Genomic DNA, 21,282 nt, shown 5'->3' with positions numbered 1-21,282 from the left:
CGTCCACACCAAGGGACTACGCCCCAGTCTGCCCACCTATCTTTTCTCCATCGTTAACCCAGCGCTCTTTCTCCCTGGACTTCCAAGTACCAATGACCTTGGGGCTTCTTTGCAGTTTAAAGGGAAAATGCTCTACAAAATAATTTCACTTTCAAACATTTCAGCAGAAGAATAAAATCTTTTATCTGAATATCTAATAAGCCTTTCCGAGTTAGGCTTACTTATTCTAAAACATTGTAGAAATACAGAAACCACAACAGAGGTGGAAGGGAGGCTTTTGTTTTTTGTTTTTTTTTTTTGAGACGGAGTCTCGCTCTGTCGCCCAGGCTGGAGTGCAGTGGCGCGATCTCGGCTCACTGCAAGCTGGAAAGGGGGCTTTTAATGCCCCTATGCCCCTACCCAGGAACAACACCTCTGTGTTTTGGTGTGGCTCCTTTTGTATTTTTCTGCACATACATTTTATTAGGCAAGTTAAGGTTATACTGTGTGTTTTTTGTATCTCACATCTAAAAATGTGCTCCTCTTAATGTAAGCATTTGCTCATTTTATGAAAAAATTCCCCCCGTGTCAGTTTAATGTTTTCTCAATTGTCAGTTTTATGGGTTATCACAATGTTTTGATTACTCCTTTCTGGAATAACTGTGAGTTATGGAGCACACTTAAGGACTTTCCAAATGTTGGCTGTTTCTAACTTGGCGCTGAGCGCCTTTGGCCGCCTTTCCGATGATGCCCTCGGGACGCGTTGGCAGGAGGAATCCCTGGGCGCAAGGCGCGGCTGGGCTCCAGCCCCTTACAAAGCCCTACGAGCTGCGGGGACCCAGGCCGGGGCAGCGGGGGCCACGCCCCATCTCCGACCCCACGGGGACCGGGCCGGGACTGCGCCAGTGGCGCCTCGCTCCATATCCGACCCCAAGGGGACCGGGGACCAGGCCAGGACTGCGCCAGCGGGGGCCTCGCCCCGTCTCTGACCCCAGAGGAACCGGCAGCGGGCAGCACGCGTGGGCCTCTCCCCGCGGGACGCCGGACGCGCAGCCAGACGCGCTCCCCAGGCCCCCTCCGAGAGCGAGGACGCGCCCCCCAGGCCCCCTCCGAGAGCGAGGACGCGCCCAGGCCCGCTCTGCCCGAGCCGCCACTGGGGGGCGTAGCGCGGACGCGCACCCTTGCCTCGGGCGCCTGCGCGGGAGGCTGCGTCACGTGACCCACCGCGGCCCCGCCCCGCGACGAGCTCCCGCTGGTCACGTGACCCGCCTCTGCGCGCCCCCGGGCACGACCCCGGAGTCTCCGCGGGCGGCCAGGGCGCGCGTGCGCGGAGGTGAGCCGGGCCGGGGCTGCGGGGCTTCCCTGAGCGCGGGCCGGGTCGGTGGGGCGGTCGGCTGCCCGCGCGGCCTCTCAGTTGGGAAAGCTGAGGTTGTCGCCGTGGCCGCGGGTGGAGGTCGGGGATGAGGCAGCAGGTGGGACAGTGACCTCCGTGACGCGAAGGACCCTGGACACCTCTAGGTTCTCCTCGTCCGCCCGTTGTTCAGCGAGGGAGGCTCTGCGCGTGCCGCAGCTGACGGGGAAAGTGAGGCACGGAGCGGGTGAGACACCTGACGTCTGCCCCGCGCTGCCGGCGGTAACATCCCAGAAGCGGGTTTGAACCTGCCTAGCCGTGCCCCCAGCCTCTTCCCCTGAGCGGAGCTTGAGCCCCCGGCCTCTAGTCATCCCGGTCTTTATCTGAGTTCAGCTTAGAGATGAACGGGGAGCCGCCCTCCTGTGCTGGGCTTGGGGCTGGAGGCTGCATCTTCCCGTTTCTAGGCTTTCCTTTCCCCTTTTGATCGACGCAGTCAGTGCTCAGTCTTGGCCGGGACCCGAGCCACCTCTCCTGCTCCTGCAGGACGCACATGGCTGGGTCTGAATCCCTGGGGTGAGGAGCACCGTGGCCTGAGAGGGGGCCCCTGGGCCAGCTCTGAAATCTGAGTGTCTCAATCACAAAGACCCCCTTAGGCCAGGCCAGGGGTGACTGTCTCTGGTCTTTGTCCCTGGTTGCTGGCACATAGCACCTAAAACCCTTGGAAACCGAGTGATGAGAGAGCCTTTTGCTCGTGAGGTGACTGATGACCGGGGACACCAGGTGGCTTCAGGATGGAAGCAGATGGCCAGAAAGACCAAGGCCTGATGACGGGTTGGGATGGAAAAGGGGTGAGGGGCTGGAGATTGAGTGAATCACCAGTGGCTTAGTCAACCATGCCTGCACAATGGAACCCCCTAAGAACCCACAGGGATCAGAGGGCTTCCCGCCGGGTTGTGGAACACACCAAGGCACTGGAGGGTGGTGCGAGCAGAGAGCACAGCATCACTGCCCCTACCCCACACCAGGCCCCACGCGTCTCTTCCATACGGCTGTCTGAGTTTTATCCTTTGTAATAAACCAGCAAATGTAAGAAACGCACTTTCCTGAGTTCTGTGACCCTGAAGAGGGAGTCCTGGGAACCCCTGAATTTATAACTAGTTGATCGAAAGTACAAGTGACAACCTGGGATTTGCCATTGGCCTCTGAAGTGAAGGCAGTGTTGTGGGACTGAGCCCTTAACCTGTGGAGTCTGTGCTGACTCCAGGTAGTGTCAGGATTGAATTGAATTGTAGGACACCCAGCCATGTCCAGAAAGTTGCAGAATTGATGGGTGTGAGAAAAACCCTACACATTTGATGTCAGAAGTGTGGGTAAAATGTTTCACCCTCCAGCCCAGAGAGCCCTAATTTACCAGTGGCCCACAGTGGAACACCACGTCCGGCCGGGGGCAGAGCCGTTCCCAGCCAAGCCTTCTGTAACATGACATGACAGGTCAGACTCCCTCGGGCCCTGAGTTCACTTCTTCCTGGTATGTGACCAGCTCCCAGTACCAGAGAAGGTCGCACGGTCCTCTGCTCCAAGGAGCTTCACTGGCCAGGGGCTGCTTTCTGAAATCCTTCCCTGCCTCTGCTCCAAGGCCCGTTCCTCAGAGACGCAGACCCCTCTGATAGCTGACTTTTGTTTGAGGACCTCTCTGCATCCCTCCCCCATGGCCTTGCTCCTAGGACACCTTCTTCCTCCTTTCCCTGGGGTCAGACTAGCCTAGGTGCGGTGGCTCTCGCAGCCTTCCCCACGCCCTCCCCATGGTGTATTACACACACCAAAGGGACTCCCCTATTGAAATCCATGTATATTGAATCGCATGTGGGTTCCGGCTGCTCCTGGGAGGAGCCAGAATAGAATGTTTGCCATAAAATATTAATGTACAGAGAAGCAAAACAAAGGTAGTTGGTACTTGTTAACCTTACCAGCAGAATAATGAAAGCGAACCCCCATATCTCATCTGCACGTGCCATCCTTGTTGTGTCTGTACCCGAGGCTCCAGGTGCAGCCACTGTTACAGAGACTGTGTTTCTTCCCCATGTACCTCGGGGGCTGGGAGGGGTTCTGATCTGCAAAGTCGCCAGAGGTTAAGTCCTTTCTCTCTTGTGGCTTTGCCACCCCTGGAGTGTCACCCTCAGCTGCGGTGCCCAGGATTCCCCACTGTGGTATGTTCGTGCACCAGTCAATAGGAAAGGGAGCAAGGGAAGGTACTGGGTCCCCCTAAGGACATATGAGTTGCCAGAATCATTTCCGCTGACACCCAGTGGACCAAGCCGCACCTTTATGCAGAAGTGGGGCTCCCAGCCAGGCGTGGTCACACCTGAAATCCCAGCACTTGGGAAGGCCAAGGGGGGTGGATCACTTGAGCTCAGGAGTTCGAGACCAGCCTGGGTAACATGGCAAAATCCCGTCTCTACAAAAATACAGAAAATTAGCTGGGTGCGGTGGTGTGTGCGTATAGTCCCAGCTACTCAGGAGGCTGAAGTGGGAGGATTGCTTGAGTCTGGGAGGTGGAGGTTGCAGTGAGCCAGGATCTCACCACAGCACTCTGGCCCAGGCGACAGCTGTTTGGCCTGTTTCAAGTGTCCACCTGCCTTGCTGGTCTTCCTGGGGACATTCTAAGCGTGTTTGATTTGTAACATTTTAGCAGACTGTGCAAGTGCCCTGCACTCCCCTGCTGGAGCTTTTCTCGCCCTTCCTTCTGGCCCTCTCCCCAGTCTAGACAGCAGGGCAACACCCACCCTGGCCGCCTTACCCCACCTGCCTGGGTGCTGCAGTGCCAGCCGCGGTTGATGTCTCAGAGCTGCTTTGAGAGCCCCCCTCCCGCCTCCCTGCTGAGCCCGCTTTCTTCTCCCACAGGCCTGTAGGAGCTGTCCAGGCCATCTCCAACCATGGGAGTGAGGCACCCGCCCTGCTCCCGCCGGCTCCTGGCCGTCTACGCCCTCGTGTCCTTGGCAACCGCTGCACTCCTGGGGCACATCCTGCTCCATGATTTCCTGCGGGTTCCCCGAGAGCTGAGTGGCTCCTCCCCAGTCCTGGAGGAGGCTCACCCAGCTCACCAGCAGGGAGCCAGCAGGCCAGGGCCCCGGGATGCCCAGGCACACCCCGGCCGTCCCAGAGCAGTGCCCACACAGTGCGACGTCCCCCCCAACAGCCGCTTCGATTGCGCCCCTGACAAGGCCATCACCCAGGAACAGTGCGAGGCCCGCGGCTGCTGCTACATACCTGCAAAGCAGGGGCTGCGGGGAGCCCAGATGGGGCAGCCCTGGTGCTTCTTCCCACCCAGCTACCCCAGCTACAAGCTGGAGAACCTGAGCTCCTCTGAAATGGGCTACATGGCCACCCTGACCCGTACCACCCCCACCTTCTTCCCCAAGGACATCCTGACCCTGCGGCTGGACGTGATGATGGAGACTGAGAACCGCCTCCACTTCACGGTGGGCAGGGCAGGGGCGGGGGCGGCGGCCAGGGCAGAGGGTGCGCGTGGACATCGACACCCACGCACCTCACAAGGGTGGGGTGCATGTTGCACCACTGTGTGCTGGGCCCTCGCTGGGAGCAGAGGTGTGAGCAGACAATGGCAGCGCCCCTCGGGGAGCAGTGGGGACACCATGGTGACAGGTACTCCAGAAAGCAGGGCTCGGGGCTCATTCATCTTTATGAAAAGGTGGGTCAGGTAGAGTAGGGCTGCCAGAGGTTGCGAATGAAAACAGGATGCCCAGTAAACCTGAATTGCAGATACCCCAGGCATGACTTTGTTTTTTTGTGTAAGGATGCAAAATTTGGGATGTATTTATACTAGAAAAGCTGCTTGTTGTTTATCTGAAATTCAGAGTTATCAGGTGTTCTGTATTTTACCTCCATCCTGGGGGAGGCATCCTCCTCCTGGCTCTGCAGATGAGGAAGCCGAGGCTCAGAGAGGCTGAATGTGCTGCCCATGGTCCCACATCCATGTGTGGCTGCACCAGGACCTGACCTGTTCTTGGGGTGCAGGTTGTTCTCTGGAGAGTAAGGGGGCTGTGGGGAACATCAATAAACCCCCGTCTCTTCTAGATCAAAGATCCAGCTAACAGGCGCTACGAGGTGCCCTTGGAGACCCCACGTGTCCACAGCCGGGCACTGTCCCCACTCTACAGCGTGGAGTTCTCCGAGGAGCCCTTCGGGGTGATCGTGCGCCGGCAGCTGGACGGCCGCGTGCTGTGAGTTCTGGGCTCTGTGCCAGCACGATGGGGAGGGCGACGCGCATTTCTCACACGGCGGGGAGGGCCACACGCGTTTGTTTCTCACACGATGGGGAGGGCGACACGTTTGTTTCTCACATGGCGGGGGGGGCGACGGGCGTTTCTCACAGGGCGGGGAGGGCCACACGCGTTTGTTTCTCACACGATGGGGAGGGCGACACGTTTGTTTCTCACACGGCAGGGAGGGCGACGGGCGTTTCTCACAGGGCGCTCCCTGGGTCTTTTGCTCACATAGATCTATCTAAATCCCATGTAAACACGTGTTCAGGACTCACCAAGCCCCTGCTTGTCATTTAACTCAGGAAAACTCTCAGGAATGACAGCACTTGGATTTGCCTTAATCTTAAGAGAAGTCGCCTTCGGAAATGTGTTTCTCTTTTTTTGCTCATTCATTTACTCAGTGTTCACGCACTGACCCTCCGTGCCGGGTGGTTTGGATCCTGCTCCCGGGGACAGACACACAGTGAGGGGAAGCCGTAAGCAAGTCCATGCAGACACAGCGTCAGGGAGTGGTCATGCAGAGAGCACGCTAGAAGCCAGCTGTGCAGACACGGGGCAGGGAGGGCCCCTCTAGAAGCCAGCTGTGCAGACACGGGGCAGGGAGGGCCCCTCTAGAAGCCACCTGTGCAGACGCAGGGGACAGGGATGGCCTCTCTGGAAGCCAGCTGTGCAGATGTTGGGGGCAGGGGTGGCCTCTCTGGAACCCAGCTGTGCAGGAGTGGGGGGTGGGGAGGCCACTCTGGAAACCAGCTGTGCAGATGCAGGGGACAGGGGTGGCCTCTCTGAGCTGACCTCTGAGTAGAGAGACCCAAGAGAAGTTTCTCAAAGCATCTTATCTAGCTAGGTACGGTGGTTCATGTCTGCAATTCCAGCACTTTGGGAGGCCAAGGCGAGAGGGTCACTTGAGCCCAGGAGTTCAAGACCATCCTGGGCAACATAGCAAGACCCCATCTCTTAAAAAATAAAAATAAAAAATTAGCTGGGAATTGTGGCACATGCCTGTGGTCCCAGCTACTCAGGAGGCTGAGGTGAGAGGATCCCTTGAGCCCAGGGGTTCGAGGTTGCAGTGAGCCATGATTTTGCCACTGCACTTCAGCCTTGTGACAGAGTGAGACCCCGTCTCAAAAAACAAACAACAAACAGGCATCTCATCAGATCTCGGTCTTGAAAGCACTCAGCGTAGTCTTGCCCAGGGGAGGGGGGGTGCGGTGCGAGCCCGTCCTGCGAAATTAGCTGTGCTGTGTTAACAGAGGACGCATCTTCCTGTGGACCGGGTTTATCTGCGGCTTTCAGTTCTCGGAGGTGCTGTTTGCCTTGCACTTGACCCCCAGCAAACCTCAGGGGTCCTTCTGGGGCATGGCTGGGCTGGGATCTGGGAGGACTTTGGCCACAAGCTCCTAGGCCTGGAAAGGTTCTGTTCAGCCCCTGCCCAGCCTTGCTTGGGGTCATGGGACAGGCATGTGTGCCAGTTCCGGTACCAGCCAGTTCCTGGAGGTCAGCCCCTTGGGGGCCCCTCAGGGGTGGTGTGGGCCCAGCCAGACGGTGCGCCTCTTCTGATATGCCCTGAGAGTTGATCACGCTGGTGCCAGGGTGCCAGGGTGCCAAGGGCTGCAGGGCTCGGCACAGCCGCCTGTCCCAGGGTCAGTGTGCTGCAGGGCTGGCCAGGCCACTCCGCCCTCCCAGGGCACCAGGGCCCGGGGGTGCTCTCTGGGTGCTCTCGGGCTCGTGTGGCCCCTTGGGTGTGAGCAAGCCTGGCTGGCCTCTGTCCCGCAGGCTGAACACGACGGTGGCGCCCCTGTTCTTTGCGGACCAGTTCCTTCAGCTGTCCACCTCGCTGCCCTCGCAGTACGTCACAGGCCTCGCCGAGCACCTCAGTCCTCTGATGCTCAGCACCAGCTGGACCAGGATCACCCTGTGGAACCGGGACCTCGCGCCCACGGTACAGCAGCGGGCGGCGGGCGGTGGGCGGGGGCACCAAGCTGGGGAGGGCAGGTGCTGAAGCGCCGTCTCCTGCATGTCCCAGCCCGGTGCGAACCTCTACGGGTCTCACCCTTTCTACCTGGCGCTGGAGGACGGCGGGTCGGCACACGGGGTGTTCCTGCTGAACAGCAATGCCATGGGTAAGCTGCCCGCCGCCCAGCGCCCGGGCCGGGGTCTCTTCCGTGCTGCCTGCCCTGGAGACTGGAGGTCCGCATGAGGGGCCCTGGGCACGGTGCTGGGCCTCGTGTTTTCTGGGAAATGAGTCCCATGGGCTGATGCCTCTCCCAACTCTGGCCTTCTCTGCTCCTAAGGAGGGTTCTGGGGCCCTGCCTGGAGGTGGGCTGGCACCACATATCTTTCCGTCCCATGCCAGGTTCCTCCTGAGTCAGGCTTAGCACGGCTTCCCCAGGCCACTCTGAGCTCCCCATGGGGAGAGAGCCTCACTCTCCGCCTGTGATTGGCCCATCTGGGGGTGCAGAGCCCTCCAGGTGAAGAATCTGTCCCCCAACCCCAGAGCTGCTTCCCTTCCAGATGTGGTCCTGCAGCCAAGCCCTGCCCTTAGCTGGAGGTCGACAGGTGGGATCCTGGATGTCTACATCTTCCTGGGCCCAGAGCCCAAGAGCGTCGTGCAGCAGTACCTGGAAGTTGTGGGTAGGGCCTGCTCCCTGGCCGCGGCCCCCACCCCAAGGCCCCTCCTCCCTCCCTCATGAAGTCGGCGTTGGCCTGCAGGATACCCGTTCATGCCGCCATACTGGGGCCTGGGCTTCCACCTGTGCCGCTGGGGCTACTCCTCCACCGCTATCACCCGCCAGGTGGTGGAGAACATGACCAGGGCCCACTTCCCCCTGGTGAGTTGGGGTGGTGGCAGGGGAGGCAAGGGGCTGGCCGGGATGCGTCTCCTCAGGCCCCAGCAGACGGTCGTGTGTTGTGGCTGCAGGACGTCCAGTGGAACGACCTGGACTACATGGACTCCCGGAGGGACTTCACGTTCAACAAGGATGGCTTCCGGGACTTCCCGGCCATGGTGCAGGAGCTGCACCAGGGCGGGCGGCGCTACATGATGATCGTGGTGTGTGCCCCCACACTGTGGGTCTTTGGGAAGGGGGCCGCCCGGTGCCCAGTGGCTCCTTCTCTGTGCAGCATCATCCTCGTGCCTGTGTGGTCGCCGAGGATGTTTTCTGAGGGTCTTTGTGATATCGAGGGAATATCAAGAAGTTTGCAGGCTTGGCCCCTGCTGTCCAGGGAGGTCGGGTTTGAGGGTCCCCAGAAATGGCCGGGTGCTACTCAGGGTTCTATCAGATGTAGGTTACTTGAACTGCCTTAAAGCAAAAGGCCAGGGGCATGATAAGCTGATGTCACCTGGTCCTGGAAAGTGGAGGGCCCGGTGGGCCTGGGCGTGGGTATCACTGGAACTGTGGTGACTCCGTGTGCCTTCTGGCCGTGCCTCTCCTTCAGGCTGGCTCTGAATCCCTGGAAAGGATGGCGTGAGTGAGGGCAGCTTCCAGCCCTCATGCTGGCACCACAGAGCGGAGACTTCTTCCCATCAGCTCCCATAGAAAAGTCCCAGAGCAGGACTCTTGAGTCACCCAGCACAAAGAGGCCCTTCCCTGAGCCAGTCCCACAGCCAGAAGGATGCAGTTTGGGGGCTGGTCCAGCCCGAGTCTGGTGTCCGGCACGCTGGCCAGAGGAGGAGGAGGGAGGCAGGGCGAGCTGAAAAGATCCAACAGTTCCTGCCCGGAAGATCCGCTTGAGCAGGGGAAGCACAGATGAGATGTGGGGCTGTGCTGATGCTGCCTGTTTCCATCCCTGCCTTCTGCAGGCAGCAAACATTAGTCGCCCTTAAGAGCAGGAGTGGAAACACAGACTTTTTCTTTCTCACATTTTTTTAATTATAAAAGAAAAGTGATTACTGTAGAACTCTTGGGAAACTCTAGAGGTTTAAAGAAAAGGTAAAGCTTCCATTCCGGCACGCCCCTCATCTGCCAGCTGGTCCTGACTCCCCCGGCCCTGGCTCCTCTCCAGGCGGGCGTGTGCAGGTACACAGGCAGGCATGCTGTACACACGCATGATGTCATCCCCAGCCTCATCCTCTCACTGTCTCAGTTTCCCGTTTTCCCCGTGGCTGGCGCCAGGGCTCTGGGCCACCCTCACCTTGACGGGTTTCCCTCTTCCCAGGATCCTGCCATCAGCAGCTCGGGCCCTGCCGGGAGCTACAGGCCCTACGACGAGGGTCTGCGGAGGGGGGTTTTCATCACCAACGAGACCGGCCAGCCGCTGATTGGGAAGGTAGGGCGAGGGTCCAGGGGACGGGGGTTAGAAAGCAGAGGCCTCCAGCCAGGGGGAGCCGGCAGCTGCTCAGGAAGAGGGTGGGATTTGAGGAGCCATCACGCCCAGTGGGACAGCTGAGAGGAATGGGCCACAGTGGCCCGTGACGATGGTGGCTCCTACGAGGAATGGCCCCGTGAGTTCTTCCATCAGCAGGCCTTTGACTTCATGGGCAGCTGGGCCTGGCCCAGGCACAAGCTCTGCAGACCCTCAGTGAGGCCTTAGGGTCCTCCTTGTCCTCCCAGCCCCCCCAGGGGCCTTCGGGCAGGGCCCCCGCTGAGGGAGCAGCTAGGGAGTGTCTGGTGCGGATGTGAGACTGCCTGGCAGGGCTTGCACGGGGCCGTCTCTACTGCCCTTCTCCCTGACGCTCTCTGGTTCTGCAGCCCAGCCCCTGGGTGGACGTGTTGGGGGTGGCCCCTCGTTTTCCCAGGGCTGAGGCCCCTTGGCCCCGCATCAGTGCCTTGTGGAGAAAGAGCTGCTCATTGACCTCCAGGGTGCAGGTCTCTCAGATTTGCAAATGTGGGCATCCACTAAGAGTGAGGCTGCCCCTCTGCTCAGGCTGAGGCTCAGTGGGGCTTCCATGCAGGCCCTGGGTGGGGCCGGGTCTCCCCACTCCAGCCTCTCGTTGTCCAGGTATGGCCCGGGTCCACTGCCTTCCCCGACTTCACCAACCCCACAGCCCTGGCCTGGTGGGAGGACATGGTGGCTGAGTTCCATGAGCAGGTGCCCTTCGACGGCATGTGGATTGTAAGTGTGGCCCCCTCCTGAGCATCCCCAAGGCCTCTGGGGACTACCCCACCCTCCTCACTCTAGGCAGAGTCACCTACCAGCAGGGCTTCTCTTGCAGGACATGAACGAGCCTTCCAACTTCATCAGGGGCTCTGAGGATGGCTGCCCCAACAATGAGCTGGAGAACCCACCCTACGTGCCTGGTCAGCTCGCCCCCCACCTACCCTGGGGACTTAATCAAATCAGAGACTCCCTTGTCTGGCCTGGGAGACTTAGCACCCTCATCTCTGAGAAGCAGATGGGCCAGCCGGGAAAGGGGCGTGGGGGGGATCCCCAGGAGAAAGGCTCAGGCTGGGAGACTCAGCCAAGCAGTGCAGACAGGGTGGGTGCAGAGGCACAGGCCCTGCTGGAGGAGACGCCGCTCACAGGTGCTTGCCAGAGCACAGTGAGGCCGACTCAACTCAGGGCCGTCTCGATAGGCGCAGGGACCATGCAGCGGAGACCTACCCACCCGTGGGGAGAGGTCAGGCCCAACTCGAACGCAGCACGGTCAAGTGGATTTCTAGCCAGGGAGCAGGGTGGGGTCAGAGGTGGGAATTACCAAGAGGAAGCATGGGGGTCAGGGGGATTCTGGCTGAACTGACCCAGCAGGATTCTTGCTGAAGGCAGGCCAGGGTGACCAAACATCGCCTGAGGGGTGGTGGAGGTTGGGGCTTCTCGCCAAACTGTCTTAGCAGGAGTGGCAGAAACTGGATTTTACAAGGAAGTACACGGATGGGCCTGGGAGAAGATTTGGGGGCCTGAGGCTATAGTTTGGCCAAGCAAAGAATCAGTCAGAGGGTGGGGTTTTGGGCTTAGGTAAACAGGCAGGGGAGTGCTTGAAATGGGCCAAGAGACGGTGGATGTGAAGTCTGGGGATCTGCAGAGCCCAGGCTCCAGCGCCCGCCCAGCCCTGTCTTAGAAGCAGTGGAGATGGTTACCCAGGTTCCCGGGTAACGCCAGCCCCACAGAGGCGTGGGGAGCGGCTGCAGGTGCACCTCCAGGGCCAGCCTGAAGAGGCAGCGACCTGCACAGGGGCTCCCGGGAGGTGGGGGGCAGGGAGGGCACCTTGGAGCCTGCCGGGAGGAAGCTCCCTGGAAACCAGCACCCGCCTCTTCCAGGGGTGGTTGGGGGGACCCTCCAGGCGGCCACCATCTGTGCCTCCAGCCACCAGTTTCTCTCCACACACTACAACCTGCACAACCTCTACGGCCTGACCGAAGCCATCGCCTCCCACAGGTGAGGGCCACGTCCCGCCCCACTGGGCTCTGCCCTCACAGCCTGTCCTACGAGGTTGGGGCCTCTGCAGGGCCTCAGGGAGGAGGAAAAGCGGAGGCCCAGAGCACCCGGGGCCCGCTGGCGGCCTGAGTGCTCTCCCCACCCGCTGCCTGCACCCCAGCCTGAAGCTGGAGCGCTCCTTCCCACTTCATGCCTGGGGCTTGGAGAGGAAGGACGCTGGATGCTGACAGGGAGTCTGCATCCGCGGGGACCTCATGACTCCTGTGAGGCTGGGGGGGTCCTGGCTCACCTACAGGCATCAGGTGGCCCGGACAGAGGCAACTGTGCCCGCAGACATTGGCAGTAGCCTCGCCGTCCTCCTCCCCAGCCTCTGCCTCATCCCAGAAAGCTCCTTGCTCCCAGCTCTGCCCTGCTGGTGACAGGGTTCCCGAGTGACCCCGCTCCACACAGCCCTCACGGTGTCCCCCACCACCCCAGGGCGCTGGTGAAGGCTCGGGGGACACGCCCATTTGTGATCTCCCGCTCGACCTTTGCTGGCCACGGCCGATACGCCGGCCACTGGACAGGGGACGTGTGGAGCTCCTGGGAGCAGCTCGCCTCCTCCGTGCCAGGTGAGCTCCTACCAGGAGGGGCTGCTCAGCAGAGTAGAGCCGGGGACCCCCACCCACTCAGCAGGTGGGGCTCTGGGTCACTTGGCCTGAGCTGGCTCTGCTGCAGCAGCCTGAGGACCAGCCCGACTCTGCCCTCCCAGAAATCCTGCAGTTTAACCTGCTGGGGGTGCCTCTGGTCGGGGCCGACGTCTGCGGCTTCCTGGGCAACACCTCAGAGGAGCTGTGTGTGCGCTGGACCCAGCTGGGGGCCTTCTACCCCTTCATGCGGAACCACAACGGCCTGCTTAATCTGGTAGGGTGGGGGTGGCGGCGTGGCAGGTGGGCGATCCCACCCACCCAAGACTCTCCCCTGGGAATCCCACCCCTGCTGGAGAAGCACCCCATGCTGGGTGGCTGAGAAGTGCAGCTCTCCCGAGGCGGGGACTCCAGGGGACCGCGGCCCCAGCACCCAAGTGCTTCCTTTGCCCCCGCCTGCCCTGCAGCCCCAGGAGCCGTACAGCTTCAGCGAGCCAGCCCAGCAGGCCATGAGGAAGGCCCTCACCCTGCGCTACGCACTCCTCCCCCACCTCTACACGCTGTTCCACCAGGCCCACGTCGCCGGGGAGACCGTGGCCCGGCCCCTCTTCCTGGAGTGAGTGACCTAGGCAGGGGCGGTGGCCCATGTGTGCCCTGGGGGAGGGGCACGTAACTCCCAGGCAGCCCTGTCCTGCTGTGGGCTGTGTTCCCCAGGACCCAGCAGGTTGCCGCTGAGTGAGACAACATTTGGGCCTGGCTTAAGGGGGAAGGGCAGCAAGAAAACCCAGTAATATCCTCCAGACAGGCCGTAGTACCCACGAGGAGTTCCTAATAACAGCCCCTCACATCAGTGTGTTGAGGGAGGATTCCCAGAGAGTAAGGTGATTAGTTAACTATTTGCAGAAGTCAATTTATTTTTCTTGCATACCATAGAAACATAAGTTCCAGATAAATTAAATAGTTAATGTCAACAATCAAGCTGTGGAGGCCAGGCACGGTGGCTAACGCCTGTAATCCCAGAACTTTGGGAGGCTGAGGCGGGTGGATCACCTGAGGTCAAGAGTTCGAGGCCAGCCTGGCCAACATGGTGAAACCCATCTCTACTAAAAATACAAAAATTAGCCGGGCATGGTGGTGGGCGCCTGTAGTCCCTGCTACTCAGGAGGCTGAGGCCAGAGAATCCCTTGAACCTGGGAGGAGGAGATTGCAGTGAGCCGAGATCACGCCACTGCACTCCAGCCTGTGTGACTCCATCTCAAAAAAAAAAAACCAAGCTGTGAAAGACTCCACAGGAAAAGATAAGTGAATGTGTATCTCTGGGGAAAGGTTTCATTTAGAATAAAAAAAAAAAAAGGTGAACTTTATTTGACCATAGCAGAAAAAAAAATGTAAATCTCTGAATATAAACACAAAAAGATTAAAACTGCTCTGAACATGGACTGTAACAGCAGAGAAGGCATTGTCAATAAAACGGCAAATAGCTACTCTTCCTAATAGAGAACTCATATGTTGGTAAGACCAAGACTAAGTGCCAAATTGGAGGAACACTGTTTGCAAAACAGGAGATACGAATGGTATCCACACATTCTTCACCAGGAAATCCAAGAAACGCAATTTGTGTTTTAATTACTATTTTAATGACCTTCTTGTTTCTGTCACTACACTTTTTTTTTTTTTTTTTTTTTTAGTGGTTGCCCTAGGGATTACAATTAACATCTTAATTTTAGCCTCATTGGAACTGATGCCAACTTGCTTTCAATAGCATAAAAAAGCTTTGCTTCTATGTGGTTTCCATTGCCTCTCGTTCCTCTGTGCTGTTACACGTCTGTATAAGTGATGAGCCCATCCACGCAGATTTATAATGACCGCCTTATTCAATTATCTTTTAAGTCAAATCGGAGGGAAAAATGGGTTACAAACAAAAAGTACATACACACTGTCTGCCTTTTATATTTACTGATGTAGTTACCTTTACCCATGGTTTTATTTCTTCATGTGGCTTTGACTTCTTGTCTAACATCTTTCATTTACAGCAGAAGGACTCTCTTTAGTATTTATTGTAGGGCAGTTCTGCTAGTGATGAATTCTCTCAGTTTTTGTTGACTTCAGAGTCTCTTAATTTCTCCTTCATTTTTTGAAAGTTCTGCTCAACGTAGGGTTCTTGGCTGGCGGTCATTTCTCTGAACACTTTGAACTTGTCAGCCCATGGCCTCCGTGGTTTCTGCTGAGTAGCTTCTGTCTTGCCTCTTCCCAGATTCTCTGTCTTTGGCCTTTGAAGTCCCGATGATGTGTCTAGGTATAGATCTCTGAGTTTATCTTACTGGGAGTTTGTCGAGCTTCTTGGACGTATGCATTGATGTTTTTCATCAAACTTGGGCGGTTTTTCAGCCATTATTTCATAAAATATTTTTTCTGCCCCTTTCTGTCTTCTACTCTGGGACTTCCGTTCCACACATTGGTATGCTTGACAGTGCCCAGGGGTCTCTGCAGCCCTGTTGACTCCTTCCTCGTTGTGTTTTCTTTCTGTTCTTCAGACTGCATAGTCTCGATTGCCCTGTCTTCAAGGTCACTGATTCTTTTTTCCACCAGTTCTCATCTGCTGTTGAGCCCCTCTAGTGAACTTCTCATTTTAGTTGCTCTCTTTTCAACTCCAGAATTTCTGTTTCATTCCTTTACGTTTCTCTCGTGAAGGATATTCCCTATCTGGTGAGTCATGTTCTCACACTTTCCTTTAGTTCTTCAGACACGGTTTCGCTGAGCTCTTTGAACACATTTAAAGTAGCTGACGTAAACTCTTTGTCTAGTAAGTCCAATGTCTGGGCTTCTCTAGGGACAATTTTTATTAACTACTGTCCCCCCATCTGTGGGCCATACTTTCTTGTTTCTTTGCGTGTCTCATACATTTTTGTTTCAGACTGGACATTTTAAACGCAGCTGCTGTGGTCATCAGATTCCCCATCCCCCTCAGGCCTCGTTGCTATTGCTGATTGTTTTGTGACTTTCTTGAGCTAATTCCATAAGGTCTGTGTTCTTCATTGTGTGTGGCCACCAAAGTCTCTGCTTGACTAGCTTGGTGGACAGCCAATAACTGGTCAGATATCCTTCACAGGTGGCATCCGTGAGTCTCCCAGCCTTTGCTGGGGCGAGGTGGGGAGCACCGTCAACACTTAGCTAGGCCAAGGATTCTTGCTGTTCTTACAAAGATTCAGCCGTTTTGTTAAATACATGCTTCCCAGATGGCTGCAAACCCTTGGTTAGTTTCAAGAGTCCTAAAAATGTCAACTCTGACCATTTTTGCCGATGTTTCTGTTTTCACAGAGGAGAGGATCTTCAGAGGGGCTTACTCTCTACCATCTTCACTGACATCACTCCAAGAAATGTATTTTGCAAGAAATATTTTGAAGCAGAAAGACACCATTTATTTTGCCCGTGAATTAGAATACATTAGAGAAAATGAGACTATCCCTTGCTGGCAAGAGCACAGTGACACAGTAGGGTGGAATATAAATTGGCACATTTGTGGAAAGCAACAGTACATATCAGTCAATGTTTTTGAGATTCACATTGATGCGTTAATTTTACAAATAGAAATAGGGCCTAAAGAAGTCACCTCAAAAGGCATGAATGCTCCATGAATGTATCCATGCAGGGATCATAGCTGAGCACTGGATGCCCCCTGCACGTCCGGGGGCAGGAAACAGGACGGGGGCAGAGCTGCGTCACAGGGCAGGACAGTCTCCGTTAGACGGAGAATCCTCCGTAGAGCTGCTTGCACGTGTACATTCATCTTTTTGTCAGATGTTAATTCAAGTTGCCTTTGGTTGTGGGACTGGGGGGATCTTTTCTCTTTGTTGATACTTTTTCGTACTTTCCAAATACTTGACTGACGAGCACGCGCTGCCTTGGTTACCGGAGGATAAGTGAGCGAGCAAAGTGAGGCCAGTGCTGTGTCCATCCTGGTGCCTCAAGCACAAGCCCCTACTCCTGCCCTGAGCCCAGCTGCCGGCATGTCCGGGGAGAAGGCTTCTCCCAGCTCCGGCATTGACTTCTATCTGCTGGAATCATCCCTGCCCGTCTGACCTGAGTCCTCCAAGTCCTCCGGCACCTTGAGCTCCAGAGAGCAGAATTCAGCCTCTTCCTGTGCCTCCCCAGGGTGGGCATACGAGCCAGCCCCATCCCATTCATCACCCTTATGCCTGTGTGCCCATCCCCCTTGCAGGTTCCCCAAGGACTCTAGCACCTGGACTGTGGACCACCAGCTCCTGTGGGGGGAGGCCTTGCTCATCACCCCAGTGCTCCAGGCCGGGAAGGCCGAAGTGACTGGCTACTTCCCCTTGGGCACATGGTACGACCTGCAGACGGTGAGTCTGGGGACCCTAAACCCCGGGGAGGCGGGAGACCAGAGCAGCCCTCCCACCTGCCCCCTCCACCCAGTTGGTGTGACCAGGTGGCGGAAAGAGGAACGTATGTGTTGAGTCCCGGCCATGTGCCAGGCCCCCACCCGGCTGCTCCGCACCCATCAGCCTCTCCGCTCCTCACACCATCCCCATTTCCCAGATGAGCAGACTGAGGCCTGCTTACAGAACCTGGCCGAGTCCCACGGCCATCACAGGCTGTGCCTGTGCTGAGCTGGCATACGCAGGCCTCTCAGGCTCTGTCCCCACTCAGTAGCCAGGAGGGTCCCTACCTACAGTGAGCCCTGAGTCTGCGCCTGAAGTCACAGTTCAGCCCGTCTGTGCCAGGCCTCCTAGGCCTCCACGTGGAGCCCCGGGAGATGGAGAGCGTGGTTCCTGAGGACAGCATGGGGGCCTCGGCACGGCCCAGAATCCTCAAAGCAACATCTCCCTCCAGGTGCCAATAGAGGCCCTTGGCAGCCTCCCACCCCCAGCTGCAGCTCCCCGTGAGCCAGCCATCCACAGCGAGGGGCAGTGGGTGACGCTGCCGGCCCCCCTGGACACCATCAACGTCCACCTCCGGGCTGGGTACATCATCCCCCTGCAGGTACCTGGGCCAGGCGGCTATGGTGGGGGTGTGGACAGCACACTGCAGAGCTGGGGGAGGCACAGGGAGATGGTGGGGGAGAGGCCCAGGCGGGGCTTCTGAGGGGCCGCCCCCCGCAGTGTAGGTTATCAAGGAGCCAGCCAGGCCAGTGAGGTGGGGAGGGCACAGCCCCACAAAGGCGTGGAGCACGGCCGGCAGGAGCTCAGTGGTCTGCATGGTGGAGGTTCTGCCGGGCCTGGCCTCGGGCAGCCGTGGGATAGCACTTGAGGTGGGGAGGGTCTCGGGTCATCACCACGGGGTTCCAGCCCCTGCGGCCGCAGGTGTTCCTGCAGATCCTAGTTACTGGCAGCCTGGTGCTGTCCCAGCCTAGCATTCCCGGGCCCTGGAGGCCTCCACCTCCACCAGGGTGGGGATGATGACATCATGTGTACTTCCCTTTCCAGGGCCCTGGCCTCACAACCACAGAGTCCCGCCAGCAGCCCATGGCCCTGGCTGTGGCCCTGACCAAGGGTGGGGAGGCCCGAGGGGAGCTGTTCTGGGACGATGGAGAGAGCCTGGAAGTGCTGGAACGAGGGGCCTACACACAGGTCATCTTCCTGGCCAGGAATGTGAGTCCTGGGGCTGCTCAGGCTGGTGGGCAGGGGCCGGCTCGGGGTTGAGAAGGGGTGAGGGGACCTGGGCTTGGGGGTCCCACGATGGCTACCTGCCACTAGGACACTCTAGCAGGTGGCCTGGGGTCCTAGAGTGAGCAGTGGGGCTGTGCACTCTGCCCTTTCGTGTACACAGAGGGAGGTCACCTCCCTGATGCCATCGTGAGTCCCTGTTCTCGTGGGTGTTCATGCCCCAGCTGTCTGCTGACACCTCCACATTCTCTGCCTTTTCATCTCTCTCTGCTCGGCCCAGAACACGATCGTGAATGAGCTGGTACGTGTGACCAGTGAGGGAGCTGGCCTGCAGCTGCAGAAGGTGACTGTCCTGGGCGTGGCCACGGCGCCCCAGCAGGTCGTCTCCAACGGCGTCCCTGTCTCCAACTTCACCTACAGCCCCGACACCAAGGCAAGAGGGCCCAGAGTGGCACAGGGATCGCATCCCCCAGCCGTGGTGCAGGGGGCAGAAGGTGCTGGGCGTCCTGGTGACCGATGCCGGGAACAGAGGATGCTGGGACCTCCCAAGGGGGTCTTTGGGGAGGAGTGGGAAGGGTCAGGCCACACAGGCTGTGCCTTTCCTCCTCCTGTGTCTACACGTGGGTGATGGGGCCACGATGACGACCTCTGAGCCGTGTTTAAGCAGCACCGCGTTTCTGGCGTGCGTTAAGGTGACCCGCACTGAGAGCCGGGGTCCTCCTGCGCCTGCCGGGGAGGAACCGGGTGCGAAGCATCTCGGGGCCAGACAGAGCTGCCCCCTGAGCGCCGGGCCTCACTGCTGCTGGGATCTCGGGGCCAGATGGAGCCGCCTTCTGAGCGCTGGGGTCTCACTGCTGCTGGGATCTCGGGCTGCTCCATTTGTGCTCTCTCTTTTCCAGGTCCTGGACATCCGTGTCTTGCTGTTGATGGGAGAGCAGTTTCTCATCAGCTGGTCTTAGCCAGGCGGAGTGTGTTAGTCTCTCCAGAGGGAGGCTGGTTCCCCAGGGAAGCAGAGCCTGTGTGCGGGCAGCAGCTGTGTGCGGGCCTGGGGGTTGCGTGTGTCACCTGGAGCTGGGCACTAACCATCCCAAGCCGCCGCATCGCTTGTTTCCACCTCCTGGGCCGGGGCTCTGGCTCCCAACGTGTCTAGGTTTCTCCCTAGATCGCACTGTGGGCCGGGGCCCTGGAGGGCTGCTCTGTGTTAATAAGATTGTAAGGTTTGCCCTCCTCACCTGTTGCCGGCGTGCGGGTAGTGTTAGCCACCCCCCTCCATCTGTTCCCAGCACCGGAGAAGGGGGTGCTCAGGTGGAGGTGTGGGGTATGCACCTGAGCTCCTGCTTCGCGCCTGCTGCTCTGCCCCAACGCGACCGCTGCCCGGCTGCCCAGAGGGCTGGATGCCTGCCGGTCCCCGAGCAAGCCTGGGAACTCAGGAAAATTCACAGGACTTGGGAGATTCTAAATCTTAAGTGCAATTATTTTTAATAAAAGGGGCATTTGGAATCAGCTTCTGCGGGTCTCTATGGGATTCAGGGCAGGGAGGATGTATCCAGGGGCCCTGGAACAGAGGCAGCTCCTTTGTCCTCAGCAGGCCCCCAGACATTTCCACAGTGGGTGTGCGCCGTCCTCTGTCTCAAGCCGGCATCCATCACATCATGTTCCCATGTCATGAGGCCTGACATCACCTCATGTCCTGTCCCCATCTCACCTCACATCCCGTCACCTCATGTCCCCGCATCACCTAAAGCCGCATGTCACCTTTGTGTCCCATACCCCCATCTCACATGCCTACCTCATGTCCCCATGTCACCTTCACGTCCCATCTCACCTCACCTCCCCTCCCCACCCCACCTCACCTCCCCTCCCCTCCTCCCCTCCCCTCCTCACCTCACCTCCCCTCCCCACCTCACCTCCCCTCCCCATGTCACCTCCCCACCTCCCCTCCCCTCCCCACCCCACCTCACCTCCCCTCCCCTCCTCCCCTCCCCTCCTCACCTCACCTCCCCTCCCCTCCTCTCCTCACCTACCCTCCCCATGTCACCTCCCCTCCCCTCCCCACCTCCCCTCCCACCCCACCTCCCTTCCCCTCCCCTCCTCACCTCCCCTCCTCACCTGACCTCCCCTTCCCATGTCACCTCTCCTCCCCTCCCAACCTCCTGTCCCCATCCCACTTCACCTCCCCTCCCTATGTCATCTCTCTTCCCCTCCCCACGCCACCTCCCCTCCCCTCCTCCCCTCCTCACCGGACCTCCCCTCCCTACCCCACCTCACCCCCTCTCCCCTCCTCACCTCCTCTCCCCATTCATCCTCACACTCCTGCCTCCCCCATCTCTAAGGTGACTGGGGAATGTCCAGTGGGTGTCAGGCATGTGGTGGGAGTGTGGCCCCCAGGGCTGTGTAGACCACAGGACCCTGCAAGGAAGGGGCTTTCCAACAGTGGGGCCTAAGACTTTAGGCAGAGGCCAGAAATCTGTCCCCAAGTGATGCAGTTAGAGAGGATTTCAGGCCCAGGTTCTCCCTGGCAAGCCCAGAGAAAGGGAAAGAAGCCCATTTTATTGAAATAACACCAGGAGAAATCACTGCCCTTAGCCAGTCAGATGCTTCAGCTTATCACTTAGAATTAATGGGGCCAAAGAAGTGGCCAGACTAGGCCAGGTGCAGTGGCTCACACCTGTAATCCCAGCACTTTGGGAAGTCCAGGTGGGCAGCTCACTTGAGGTCAAGAGTTTGAGAGCAGCCTGGCCAACATGGTGAAACCCCATCTCTACTAAAAATACAAAATTAAGGCCAGGCGCAGTGGCTCATGCCTGTAATCCCAGCACTTTGGGAGGCCGAGGCGGGCGGATCACGAGGTCAAGAGATGGAGACCATCCTGGCCAACATGGTGAAACCCTGTCTCTACTGAAAATACAAAAATTAGCTGGGTGTGGTGGCGCACACCTGTAGTCCCAGCTACTTGGTCTCGCAAGGCTGAGGCAGGAGAATCGCTTGAACCCGGGAGGCGGAGGTTGCAGTGAGCCGAGATAGCACCACTGCACTCCAGCCTGATGACAGAGCAAGACTGTCTCAAAAAAAAAAAAAAAAAATTAGTCAGGCATGGTGGTGGGTGC

General features: G+C 58.3%; 1 protein-coding gene across 5 annotated transcripts; it reads left to right on the top strand.

Annotated features, from left to right (window-relative positions):
* Positions 1-500: 500 nt before the first annotated feature.
* GAA (alpha glucosidase) lies at positions 501-19,678 on the top strand. Of its 5 annotated transcripts, none has more exons than XM_004040853.5 (21): positions 501-1,312; positions 1,498-1,577; positions 4,232-4,809; positions 5,426-5,571; positions 7,387-7,552; positions 7,637-7,733; positions 8,125-8,244; positions 8,323-8,441; positions 8,531-8,662; positions 9,769-9,879; positions 10,552-10,665; positions 10,766-10,850; positions 11,808-11,925; positions 12,403-12,536; positions 12,677-12,828; positions 13,019-13,167; positions 16,771-16,912; positions 17,403-17,552; positions 17,996-18,160; positions 18,456-18,608; positions 19,075-19,678. In XM_004040853.5, exons 3-21 carry the CDS (start codon positions 4,264-4,266, stop codon positions 19,132-19,134), a joined length of 2,859 nt encoding a protein of 952 aa, XP_004040901.5. In that variant the 5' UTR covers positions 501-1,312; positions 1,498-1,577; positions 4,232-4,263; the 3' UTR covers positions 19,135-19,678. The 5 variants fall into 5 exon arrangements, with proteins under 5 accessions (XP_004040901.5, XP_018883370.4, XP_063562101.1 ...); XM_019027824.4 differs by having other exon boundaries at positions 1,182-1,312; positions 1,498-1,612; XM_019027825.4 differs by lacking the exon at positions 1,498-1,577.
* Positions 19,679-21,282: the final 1,604 nt, after the last annotated feature.

The sequence above is a fragment of the Gorilla gorilla genome, chromosome 4, assembly GCF_029281585.2.
Source record: "Gorilla gorilla gorilla isolate KB3781 chromosome 4, NHGRI_mGorGor1-v2.1_pri, whole genome shotgun sequence".
In the NCBI taxonomy this organism is placed as follows: domain Eukaryota; kingdom Metazoa; phylum Chordata; class Mammalia; order Primates; family Hominidae; genus Gorilla; species Gorilla gorilla.
This window is presented reverse-complemented; position numbering and strand designations above follow the sequence as displayed.